The 13,038-nt window shown below is 39.0% G+C and overlaps 1 protein-coding gene across 1 annotated transcript in view; it reads right to left on the bottom strand.

Annotated features, from left to right (window-relative positions):
* SYN2 (synapsin II) overlaps positions 1 to 13,038 on the bottom strand; it is a 194,097-nt gene that overhangs the window by 29,438 nt on the left and 151,621 nt on the right. Inside the window, exons 8-9 of the mRNA XM_062008103.1 lie at positions 12,702 to 12,776; positions 8,307 to 8,409 (exon numbers count right to left, since the gene is read on the bottom strand). Of these exons, the coding sequence (XP_061864087.1) occupies positions 8,307 to 8,409; positions 12,702 to 12,776 (178 nt within the window). The remainder of the gene's footprint in view (positions 1 to 8,306; positions 8,410 to 12,701; positions 12,777 to 13,038) is intronic.

Raw genomic sequence — 13,038 nt, 5'->3', positions numbered from 1 at the left:
CCCTCAGGGATGCACATAAATCTTACTAAGAGCACTGCTGCTATTCCCTGGCAAAGAAGCTAAGATCAAGGTGAATCATTTACAGGGTGGGTTTTGTTGCCTTTTTCTTTATATATACTTCAAGAGAACGCAGTCTATTTTCCCTCCTGGCAAAATAATTAGTGACAGTTATCAAAAATCAGTGATATTTTATTTAAGTGTATCTTAAGTAATAAAATATTTGGGGTAACACTGTCAGCTTTTAAAACCCATGACTCACTGACAGGACTGGCGTGCTGGCATTTCCCCCACTTTAGAGGACTTGAAGAAGTTTAAACACACACAAAGCATCCTGCTTAAAAATAGTCTATTTACAGCCTGTACTAGTGTTAAAATATCATTTAAAAATAGCCAGGGTTTTTTTTTCAGTACCTAGTTCAGCTATTGAAACTATTGGAGCTTTGCATTAAGAGGATTTCACAGGAAAAAAAAGACATCTGTAACTTATAAAATAGAGTAAGTTACTTTTGCATCTGAGCCACTTAATTCATCTCACTTCTATCTTTCATTTATATGCATTTCAGTAACCAATCCTATATGATGACTTTCTTTTATCACTCCTATTCATACCAGGAACCATTTTATGAAATGTACTCAACACATCTTTTTATTACACTATAAGAGACTGGCTGTATATATTATGCAGTAGGAACAGAAACTACAGCAATGTCACATAGCACTGACAAAACACCAGCCCATCAGTGACACGAGCTTCTAGGGAATCAGTCTGTGCTCTTCTAGCATGGATAAGGCAAATATTGGAAATCTGGGCTGCAAGACAGACTGGCAAGAAAGAGAAGAGAGTGATGGATGTGAAAGGAAATGGTATGGGATTAATAAAGGAGCCAGTGCAACTATAAGATACCAGTAATTGCAAGGGGATCATCATGTTTGAAGGAGAATCTGCCCTGACTGCCACCATCCAGACATAGCTCTCCATGACACAAGATGTTTGCCACCAAAGGATTTGGAAAGATCTCACTCTCTCAGAGCTTCATGAAGACCCAGCCCAAATGGTGCTGGGAAAGAAGAGTGGTGGAGGTTAAAGGTAGGGCAAAGGTAAAGAACTCTTGTTGGTACAGTGGAAGAAAAAGGTGTTTGTCAGAATGCTGAAAGTCAAGAGGAATATGAAGGAGCAGACAGAGGGCTTGCAAGTCAGAAGTGCCCATGGAGACTGACAGAATAACAACCTACGAATTTCCCATGGAAAAAGACCTTTGAATTACAGCAGAAGATACAATAATTGGTGAGTGCTGAGGGAGGAGGGATGAATTTCAGGCAGGGCAATTTTAAAGGTCCATGCCTGAGAGTGTGAGGACTGAGAATAAACATTTACTTTGGTCTGGGAATAAGAGAAGCAGGACTGTGGTGCTGCTACATTATGCATGTGTTATTCTCCCATGCTGTTTTTGTGAGACCAGGATGTCTCCAAATTGTGCTGAACATTTTGACTATACAGGCAGAGGCTGATACAGATTTTAATCTAGGATCTTTAAGTGTGGAGAAACTAATTGACATTAAGAAAAACTAATAGTCTGAGGAGGTCATTTAAGACTGAATGAGATGTAAGAAGAGACGGTGTGATTTCTGAGAAGTAAGGGAGTGACTGGATATGAAGTAATCATGGGGCTTTCCCTGAGGCCTCTACAGCAGATGCAGGAATAATTTGTAATTGGAAATGTAACCACACCTGAGAAGTTGGTAGGGGATAGTACCACAGAAAATCAGTGGTGACTGCTAGGAAATTTTTACAGTCCAGCCTGTAGTGGGTGAATAACAACATCTGCAGAGAAACTAAGAACAGCTGGGAAAGTGAATCAATTGCTCCTAGATGAAAGGTCCAGTGCCTGCAAAAAAATTCATAAGGTCTTGTTTTAATCTGGAATACAAACAAACCAAGCAAATGATTTCTATCTCCAATCAAAATCACTGGATGGAGCTGAATTTGTATGTTGCAGACTCATAGAAATGTAGCAGATGAAAAAGTAGCAGAAAAAATACATGGGGAATGCAGTTAATACAGCTGAGAAAATGTCAAGCATTTTGAAGAGAATATGTGGAAAGAGACTGGTTTAGTTTCTAGAATAACAATGTAACATCACAATGACTTTTAGCTGTATTCACTGATTAATAAAGTGTGGTTCAATATGAAGAAAACACAACAGTCACATATAAGAAGTGCTATTGCTGCTGATTTTAAATGGAAACAATTACAGGTATGATGACAACAGATACAGTAAACATCAATATGTGGCAAAATATTGGTGAATAATCATTGTTAGGATGGAAATGAGAGTATCAATGTTATTCACACAGGTCAATAATTATTGCTTCACTCAAACAAAAGCCAGTGTCCTAGCAAAAGAAATCCAGCCTTTCTTTAGCTGTTGTCACTGGATGCACTTCATTGACTTTTCTGTTTAAAAGCAACAGCTGATGTAATTTCTAGAATGGTGTCTGGAAAATTTCTGTGGATCAAATCTGTTACTTCCAAAAGGTAAAATGAATGCCCAGAAGAGCTCATTGAATTTCCTATCACATGAAGCCCGTGTATGAACGAGTATATTAATGAATACAGCAAGAATGGCATAAGAAACCTAGAAAAATCTTTATAAGAGTTTTTTTTTCCCCTAGAATTGTATCTCCTTAGTAATTTCTTAAGTCCTATTAAGAATAACTAAGTCATCCTAAGTCCTATCAGTAAGTGTAGGAATGCCCCTTGTTTTAAAAATCTAAACCTTCACAGACAGATGTGGCCTTATACAACTTAGTTATATCACCAAAAGAGTAGTTTTGGACTCCTAAATGTTCAAAATTTCTTCTAGCAGCAAGTCACAAATGATCAGAGACTTCAACTATTGCAGCTGGCTTTAGTTCTCTGACTAACCTGTACAGAGGATGTTCTTTAATGGATGGAAAGCCACCGAGGCATTTAAAAAGATCGTGGCCATTATCATTTGCCACTCCCACACACATTTATATGCCAAATCACCTGGTTTAGAGACAAAGTTAGGTTTCTAGAGATTTTTTTTTTTAATCTTTAGATACCAGGAGACTGCTGTCTAAATTATTGGCAGATATGGAAGAAGCAAAACTTCTCCCTCTCTGTTTTCTTTCAGGATAGGAGCCGAAAGAAGGACTAAGCGCCCTCCAGCCTAAATGTATCTACCATTTGTGATACACCACTTCCAAGGACATTACCAATTATTGCTTGTAGAATATATTTTCATGTCTTTGTCTAGTCTTTGGAGCTGAACATTAGAAATGCATATGAATAAGAGAAAATAAATAAGCTTAGCTTGTGAGCACTTGGAAGCACAGTATCAGAGCAGCATTTCCCAGAAAGCACAACTTGCTGTAAAATTGTGCACAGACACTGCACCAGGTATGTGTTTCTTCTGCCTTTGCTCCCTTCTGATGTATTCCTTAATGTATTATAGCCAATAGTATTCAGGACACTGAATATGGAAACACATCAGTCTGTAAAAGAGAATATACTTAGTGCTGGTGCTGCATCCCTACTCCTTTGTGTATATACACTGGAGCTGGTGGTATGTTGCCTAACAGCTGGGTAGGCTGCAGCACCTTCAGAAATGGTGAAGATTACACCAAGACTTTAAAAAGAAATCAAAATCTGTTTCTTAATTTCATATATTGGTTACAGTGGCTGAAAATCTTTATGAAACCCAAACGTTTTGCATCTTTCCAGGTTATAAAGCAGTAGAGAGCTAATTTTAATACAGCTTAGGGTAAAAACTAAACAAGTAGAAAGAAGACACCTGCAGCAGCCACCCACCCATTCAATTTTGAGCAAAACTTGGGAGACTGCCTGTGAGGCCATTTTAAAGGATTCTGTTATATTTATTCTCTTTTATTGCATTCATCATCATGATATGAGCTTTTGTTCCATTTCCCAGAGGTTTGGTTTTCCAAGAATGAATCATGTAAGATAGTATTTAATGGCATCAAAAACATGAACAATGCTCAAGTATCTGTCCCCTCCAGCACCAGAACTGCAGAAGCATGGAGGTAAAAAGGAAAAGATCAGAAGTCCTTCTTCTATTTAAGAAGTCAAAGTTTAATGGACCTTAATTTGATGTCTTATTAGCAAGAACTGGTGAGACAGTGCAAAAGGGGCATGGTGCAATGGAGTGTTAATAAAATTCGTGTTTCTACAGTTTGTCTCTGGTATGATGATGCTTGGCAGCTGAGTATTCCAGCTGAGGTGAAAAGAATGGACCCTAAATGAATAACTAAGATTGTTACACAGAATAATGACTTGATCATCCTCCTGGTCAACCTGACAAGCCTTCCTTTTAGCTAAGTGGTTCTTTAATTGGTCCACTAATTTGGAGATAGTCCTTTGGAGTATAGATGTAAAAACCAAGAAGAACCACAAAGTTCTTCTTCTAGAGAAGGTAATTTCTTCTAGGGAACCACTCTTAGAAAATCATGTTCTTTTATAAATCAAAGTTACCTCCTACAGCCTCCATCTAAGAGAACTGTAGAGAGCTTGAACCTGAACAGAAAAACAGAGGTTGCTTTGTGTTTGAATAACTTATGACTTATGCCAATGTTTTGTCCTTCCTGTCTTCAGACAAATTGGTCTGGATGTTCTTCCTAGGGATGCATAAAGTATCCCTCAACTGAATAACAAAAAGGCAGAATGGACATCCTTCAAGATTCCCCTGGGACCAACACTTATAGCAGCGTGGCAAGATGAATACACTGAATGGACACAAAAAATGAGGCCTTTTTGGGAAATAATAGTTCAATTGTCTTCAGCTTGTTCCAATGACTAGAAATCTTTAGGGTGGCTACAGAAATGTGAAGACACTGCTACACAAGAAGATGGAGGCTGTAGAAGGTAATTTTGGCTTGTAAAAGAATATGATTTTCTCAAAGTGGCTCCCTAGAACAAATTACCTTTTCTACAAGAACCTTGTAATTCTTCTTGTCTTTTACTGATAGCACTGGGGAACTGACCCAGATCTGCAGAATGGACCCAGACCTAGCAGCCAAAGCTACAAAATGTGAGAAGCTGTACTTACACTGCAATTTCTTGGGTTTTTTCTTACATCGAGACCTACTTGGCCATGCAGATCCCACAAGGGAGACATCTACAAGAAGCTAACAGCAATAACGATCTATATATGTCTTGATTTCATAACAAGGGTTATGTGTGCAGAAATTAAGTTTCTAGAACTGTACTTCAGTGTCACTAAACATCCTTTTTTTTCTTCCTTTCATTTCAGCTCTCTAATCCTTCCACATTATTCATGAGCAGGCATTTCTTTACTTACACAGTAAGGACACTTGGCATAACTGGAACAGCCACGAGGCTCTAATGAAACAATAATTCACTTAAAAAGCCTCATTCTAATCAAATACATAGAGAAGAAAATCTATCAGAGAAACTAAAACAGAAAAGAAATAAAGGTTTACCCTTCTTGAAGAAGCAAGGCATGATGATTAGATCTGACATTAGGAACCAACACGTTCTTACCTGCAATATAAGCCTACCCACACTAGACCATAGATAAAGCATGACTTTATAGTGGTGTTTTTTAAGAAGTGGAGCTAGAACATTAGATTCATGAGACACAATGTTGTACTGATTCTCTAAGATCAGCCACTGGTACAATTTGTTGCTCCATGGTTTTGAGAAATAAAAGGAAGCAGAATGTTAAACCAAGGAATGACAAAAGGAGCGTCACAAAGCAGTTGAATGGCTACAAAACTGAAAGAATATAAGTATTGGTATAGGATAAAAAAGGAAAAGAGAATATGAAATTACTTATGCACCTTGCAGAAATAGTCAGATAGTCATTTATATGTTACACTTTCTAACATTAGTTTAGAATGGACTTTTATGAGCAGATGAGTTATCACATGACACTCTTAACTCTGGGTATTTTAAGACTATAGTCTTGGATTATGCATGTCCTAAAGCTCACTCACTCCATCTTACACTTTTCTATTGGTGGTTATATTGGTTAAATGTTCAAAATGAAAAGATCATCTCTTCACAGTGGAAGGTCATATCTGCAGACATTATTTCATACATTAGGAAGTTTGCATGTTTCTTGTTAGGTCACATCAGTAGAATTAGTCTGTAATACTGAAACAATTTTTCTAGTAGGTGTCCCCATCATCATAAACCCACGAGAGCACAGCTCTCAGTATGGGACTGTAACTGGAGTGTAAACCCAGTACTTTTGGATTGATTGTCCTGCTCAGCTCCTGGTTCTTGATTGCAGCATGTATGTGCCAGCTTTAATAACACATTGACTTTTCCCATGTTCAAAGTACACAAAAGGCAATTTTTCCTGTATTGGTGCAGACAGAACAGACTGCCCAGATGGGCTGTGGAGTCTATGATTCTGTGCTTCTATGATTCTCCTTCTCTGAAGACATTCAAACCCAGCTGGACGAGTTCCTGTGTGAACTACTCTAGGTGGTGCTGCTCTGGCAGCTCTGGATTGCACTGGAGGAGCTTTCAAGGTCCCTTCCAACACTTAACACTCTGTGATACTGTGTGATTCTACTCTTCATTGTATCATAGAATCATAGTGCAATAGCTGTTACAATTTCAGTGCAATAGCTGTTGATGTCAGCTGTCTTTTTAGAAGCAAATGGCCATCAGTTTTACAGCTGTTCTGTTGGATGTGAACTTTGCAAACAATCCTACATCTCAATATCTTATACAGATTCTAAATATTCCTTCTGCTGAGCATTGCCATCTTCCAAACAATTCAGCTGATTCTGTACAACAACAAGAATTATCACATTTCCATCCATTTTTAATTGCAATGTCATTATGTACACTACTTAAAATGCTCTATAAACCCAGCTCCAGTGTATCTGGCATGGCAAATCAGGGGATTTGTTAAGAAGCAGGGAGGGAAGCACTCCATCAGTCCATTTTATAATTTATCCTGGCTGTTTCATTTTTGAAAGCCTGTTTCCCCTTCTCCTCCTACCCACCAGACCTCCCAGGCCTGATGCAGGAGTTACTTTGTGAACTTGACCCCAGTGAAGCTGATGATGCTTGCTGGCTTTGCCCAACAATTTGAAAAATTATGCAGTCTCAAAAATGTGGAAAGAGTCAAGTTCAGTGAGTGGGTTTGGTCTGTCAGGAATTTGCTAACTGAGGAATGCCACAGGAGTGTCATATCCTCCACTTCCACCGGAAGGAAAAAAGGCCCAACTGTATTTGTACAGCCAGAGCATGATGAAAAGAAAGCAGGGAACAAAAGAGTTTGGTAGGAGAGACTAAGTAATGTGGGTTGTGAGGAGATAGTGAGTAATTCTGTTGGTTTTGCTGAAGGTTTGATGCTGCAAGCTGCTCAGTCCTTTGAAGTGCTGCTGATGGATTTGGGTGTTATTAGCAGTTGCACTAGTGGTATATCAATTGGTGAAAAGTGAAGAGAGGAAAATACATAGAGCTGTTCAACGCTGTGACAAACCAAAAATGTCTAAAGCTCTTCTGTTATGAATGGGTTCAAACAACTAGGAAAAGTCAATCCATAATCTCCAGGTTACTCTCCTCATTTAGAATAAAAACCTACTTTTACTTTTGCTTGAACAAATATCAGCCTCTTCTGGAGTGAGGAGACTCTGAAGATTCTTGCCTATCTCCTGAACAAAGTCCTACATATACAGAAGACACTGTAGAAACGCTGAGCTGTGTGATAGGCAAGTGATGATCTCTTGGTTAATGGCCAGACAAAGTGCTATTTATCCACAGCAAACTTAAGGTAAATGAGAAACTTTACCTTTCCAAAATTATCTACAACAGAAACTTCTGATTCATAAGGAATCAGATCTTGAAGGCAACATCTAGGCTAGAAAGAAGTAGTTTTTTCCATTTCATTCTTAATTTCCCTTACCATGTAAAGGTATAATTTTGCTGGGGTTCCCTTGGGATAGTGCTATCTATAAACCTTCCAGGAAAAACTGGTAAGCCTGCTCAGGAAAGAAATCATAAGGGTTGAGAAAATATGACATCCACATTTGGTTTTGTTTTGTAGTCTGTGTACATTTCCTCAAACACCAAAAGACTTTACCATATATAGGGTTACATTTTCCAGCAAGTGTTGCCACTAACTTGGACATGTGGCTTCGTATTATGATTTAAATGGTGCTCAGAAATACACAGCCTTTCCTGAAACACAAATAACCTGATGCTTAACTATCACAAATGTTCTTTACGTGGGTGTCTGTAACATATAAAAGCATATATTGCAAAGAGTGGGAATGCTTACCTCAAATATATAATCTTTTCCATCCTTTCCATGTACAGCTTTAACAGCACAGATGTCCAAACCACCGAATATTTCAGAACAGGTGTCAACCCAAAGCTTGTACCTGTTTCATAAAAATAATTGTCACTGTGAGTATCTCATCTGGCTCTTCTTCTTCCAGAGGCTTAACCTAATATTGTATTTTACACAACATTTACCCTACATTCAGAATTGTCACTGTAATGTCAGTTTTACTGAACTGGTATTTCCCAAAATAGCAGCTTAGAGCTACTGGCCTGATACCTTCTCCCAGCACAATCCAGAAAAAGCTGTGGTTCTATGTCCTGATCTGGTGTTACACTGGATTCTGTCCCATTTTGCACTAGCCCAAACCTGTGTCTGCTCTAAACTGAGTAACCTGCAGATAAGATACGCTGGAGCACTAATAGCATTTAGCTCTCTCCCATCCTGCATTTCCACCTTGCTCCTTGTATCTGCACCTTACATTCAGACAACTCTGCAGAAGGGACATACATCATCTGACTGGTTTTTATGGCTTCTGTGATGCTGGGTGGGGGGAGTGTTTAGGAAGTAGGGAACAGGGTTTCTGTTTTCCTGTGAAATTCAAACTTGTGCATCTCTGCACAGATGCAAGAGTGACAATCCTCTTGCCCATTATGCTTGGTAGTGAACTTAACTATGGATGGGCTTCAGTTTGTCATCAGGACAATTGGAATGAGAGTCTCCAGCTTAAGTTATGGACTCAGCCATATTCTGAAGTAGCAGTGATAGCTTTATAAGCCATCACTGAAAAAGGCAACTGAAAAATCAAGAGAAAACAACCCTTAACATGATGCAGGACAAGCAGATCCGTGACACTAAGTAAGAATGACTTGGCATGCAGACAAGGATAATATTCTTCATGTAGGGTTTTAGACAACTACAGCAAAATTCAACTGAAATTTAAAGAACTCAGAGGAATTTTAACTCCTAAAAAAGGCTAGTGTTTCACACAGTGTTGAACATAAGAACTTCTCCATTTACTTTCTAACATCATGGCATGAAATATAGATTGAGGAATGGACAGTTTACCCTTGCTACATGCAGTAATATGATTTATTTTTCTTGCATGATGAGCTTTATCCATCCTATGAATACAGAGACCCTGACCAACAAGGGAATGAAGCAGGACCTACTAGAAAAGGAATGAGGCAATTCCTGTGATCAAGTATAGTACTGTTAGTGACATAACAGGGAGCCAGGCTTTGCTGAACACGTTCTGAGGTGACATAAGCTGTGTGTGTTTTCTCAGTGGCAAAGATTAAGTCATGGGACACCAAACAGCACTGAGATCTTTCATAACAGCATAGCTGTGCACGGGCACCAGGCAGTGATGATGTGGTCCTGAAAGGTTATACAGGCAGATATCACAGTTCCACCAACTGAAATCTATGTTTTGCTTGAAACCCCCACAGTTTCAAAGCAGTCATTTATCACAAGCTTTTTTTTCTCTTTCATTGGCTAGTATTGGAGTATAAATGAGAGCTATTTCCTTTGACAGACCCCCTCCTGTTCTCTCCTGATCCAGCCTTTGAGCCATGATGATAGATTTGCCACATCATCGTATTTTCCATTGCAGAACACCCTGATGTAATAAACACAGCATTTGACTTCACTGTAGGATCAAAGGAAACTTGTTGCTGGGCTGAGAGTCTTATTCATATATAAATAACTTAGTAACAGCATCCTTTCCAAGTAAACTTCTTAGGTCACATTCTTTGTATTTTTTTACATCAAGTCTGTTCCAGTGGAAAAAGTTTTCTTTTAAACAGAGTACAAAGAAATTGATACAACTGTGTGAAAAAATTCTGATGGTAATATTCTAGCAATGAAAATACTCTTTTTCTCCTGTGAGAAACATGTTTTTTGTCCAAAATGAGAGGGTTGTTTTGGATGCCTGACAATTTCAACATCTGTATATGCACCGACTGACTGGACTGCTTGCATGCACTTGCTTATAAACAGGGTTTTTTCCTCTGTAAAACACCAACCTGTATCTTAACAACTCATGAGGACAGCAAAACATCTCTTTAACAGTAAATAGCTGGACTTTATATGAAAAAAAATGAAGACATTTCCTTTAGAACACTGAAACATCAATCAGATCCATTTTTAATAGTCTGTCTTCTGCCAACAAACACAGAGCTGCAAAAACAGAGTTCCTTTTGGAAAGAGAGGTCTTGGATAGACTAGCCTGTAGTGTTTTAAACCCAAAGTTTGCACAGTAGGTTTGACAGGAGGTCATGGTTCTTAGTTTCCCAAAGCCAACATAATGTGCAGTAGGTTTAGAATGGAAAGAGAATAAAGTATCGGTCCTCACGTGTCTGACATGAAATATCTGGCGTGCCAGATGAGGTGTAAACCCACTTGGATGTGTTCCTGAGGGATCTAGGTGGAACCTACTCTAGCAGAGGGGTTGGACTGGATGATCTCTAAAGGTCCTTTCCAACCCCCACCATTCTGTGATTCAGTGATTCTGTGTGTGCAATTAGCATAGGTCTCTATTCTTCTGGTTCTCTCTGGAGACTCAGTTCCTATCTGAAGGAAGAGGGGTCAATATTAAGTTGTAACATTGAAATGTGCTTGTTCTCTGCCTCACCCTTGCCCCTTAATGTGCCATGTTCTTCCTTCTTTTCTAAACTTCTAGACTAAGATTTGTATTCAGTCAACACTGTCAACTCAGGCATTGCTTTCAAAGCACTTCTTCCTAGCTCATGAGATGTATTATAAACGAAAGGCACACTCATGGCATGGCATTTTCAGCTTTTATGCTGTTCAACTACCTTAGCCTTTCAGAAAACTTCCATTTCCCCTTCTCCTCCTTGTTCTGCTTTGTGCACTTCAGCATGTAACTGAACAAAAAGCAGGGCTATGCAATACATACCCCTTTCTGTTTTGAGAATACATCCATCTCTATGCCTTTATTGTCATCAGCTTAAAAGCATTTTGCTTTGTTGTCTAGTGGTTTTTTTAAATGGGAAAATACTTATTATGCTTTAATTATCTTTCATTCAAAAATGAAAGCAGGAGCAAAGCACACTAAGCACTCACAGCAGGATAGGCAGGTAAGGTTAGCAATTCATAGGCATTACCCATACTTGATATTGTTTAGTTTTCCTCATGGCAGAACTAAAGAGCCTGTGTTTTTACAGAGGAATAGCTCATGGACTGTAATTATACACACTAAAGCACACGCTTGCCTTTCCTTCTCAGTGAAGGCATAACCTCACTTTCTAAAGGAAGGTGGGAGGGGAATGAGAAAGAGAAAATAATGTGGCTCCACTCCATCCCCAGAGGGGAGATCAGTGAGGACACAGTCTAGACAGGGGTTGGACAGCAGGGAGTTGCAATTCCCGTCTTGCTTGTTTTCACCTTTCTCAGAGCAGGCAATGGTTCAGTTCTCGTGTCTCCCTCAGCTCATGAGAGGGACCAAGTTGTAGGTTTCAAAGAGCAAACAAAACAAAACCCAAACCAGAAGAGACTCCTGTTGAACTTTAAAGCACCTTTTACATTAGGCATTTATTGTACAGACTCTTTTCAGCTTCCACTGGTAGCAAACTTTGGAGAAGCTGAACAGAAAATTCACAGCTATCGAACAGCCTCATAGGTTATTCTGCAGGGAAAAGAGATCCACAGCTAGTGGAGGAGCTCAGAGAAGTACTGAGAGAAGAGTTCTGTCAATAAGAGAGCTGAGCTTCAACATGGCACTGCAAGGAGAATGTTTGTGACTGAACTGAAAAAAGTATCCAGTGTAGGGATAGGATAGAAAAAGAAAAGCAGATTAAACCAAGTTACAGAGCTGGACTGGTGATACAAGGGAAGTAAGCTTTGGTATAAGCCAGCATCTGGGTGAGAAGCCTCACAGTGTGGCTTAGTGGAGATTTCAAAGCAGAAAAATAATCAATTTAACAGGATTGGAAGTAGAAAAGGGAAACGTAATTTAACTTGGCAAAGTTGAGACCAGAGAAATTGACAACACTGTGGCATGGAGTAAGACTGTTAGCTAAAAGAGGACAGATGAGCCAGAGGAAACAACTGACAGGTTGAATCTGCAAAATGGAGTTTTCTGAAGGAGATTCCAGTACTTTCCTAAGTGCAGGAATGGATGTAGGAACCTGAGGGTACACATAAGTACCTCAGACTAGTACCTAGTTGGATAGTGAGACAAGCCACATGGAACTCTTGGCTCATGTTCTTTCATCTAATTCAAAGACTTTTACTGTTTTTTACCCCCAAATGAGTGGGAGACATGCATTTACTGTGACTTGCACACCAACAACATGATGTCTAATAAGTTCATTCAAAATAAGATTCCATTGTTTGTTTTAATTACCTTTTACATGAGACTTGACTTACTTATCTGACATAGCAATTTGTTCCAGCATTGCAGAGCCAGTGTTTGTCTTCCAGTTTCCGGATATGGAAGTTCTCCTGAAAGGGGAAAAACATTACAAAGAGAGCCAATGCTTTTATATTGTCACTGTCTCTGTAGTTTTTCCTGATTCTCACATGAACACTAGAGCAGTGTGCACTCCTTTTTCATGTCTGACAGCTCATAACAGAACATGTGAAGAATTCTCACAGGCATTGCAGTGGTCAGTAAGACCCACTTCACTGTAGGGATGTCATGAATTATGACAGTGTTATGAGATGTCTGTGCCCTATTTATTAATGTAAGAGGTTTTTTACATAA

Source organism: Colius striatus, chromosome 15, assembly GCF_028858725.1.
Source record: "Colius striatus isolate bColStr4 chromosome 15, bColStr4.1.hap1, whole genome shotgun sequence".
Taxonomy (NCBI): Eukaryota; Metazoa; Chordata; class Aves; order Coliiformes; family Coliidae; genus Colius; species Colius striatus.
This window is presented reverse-complemented; position numbering and strand designations above follow the sequence as displayed.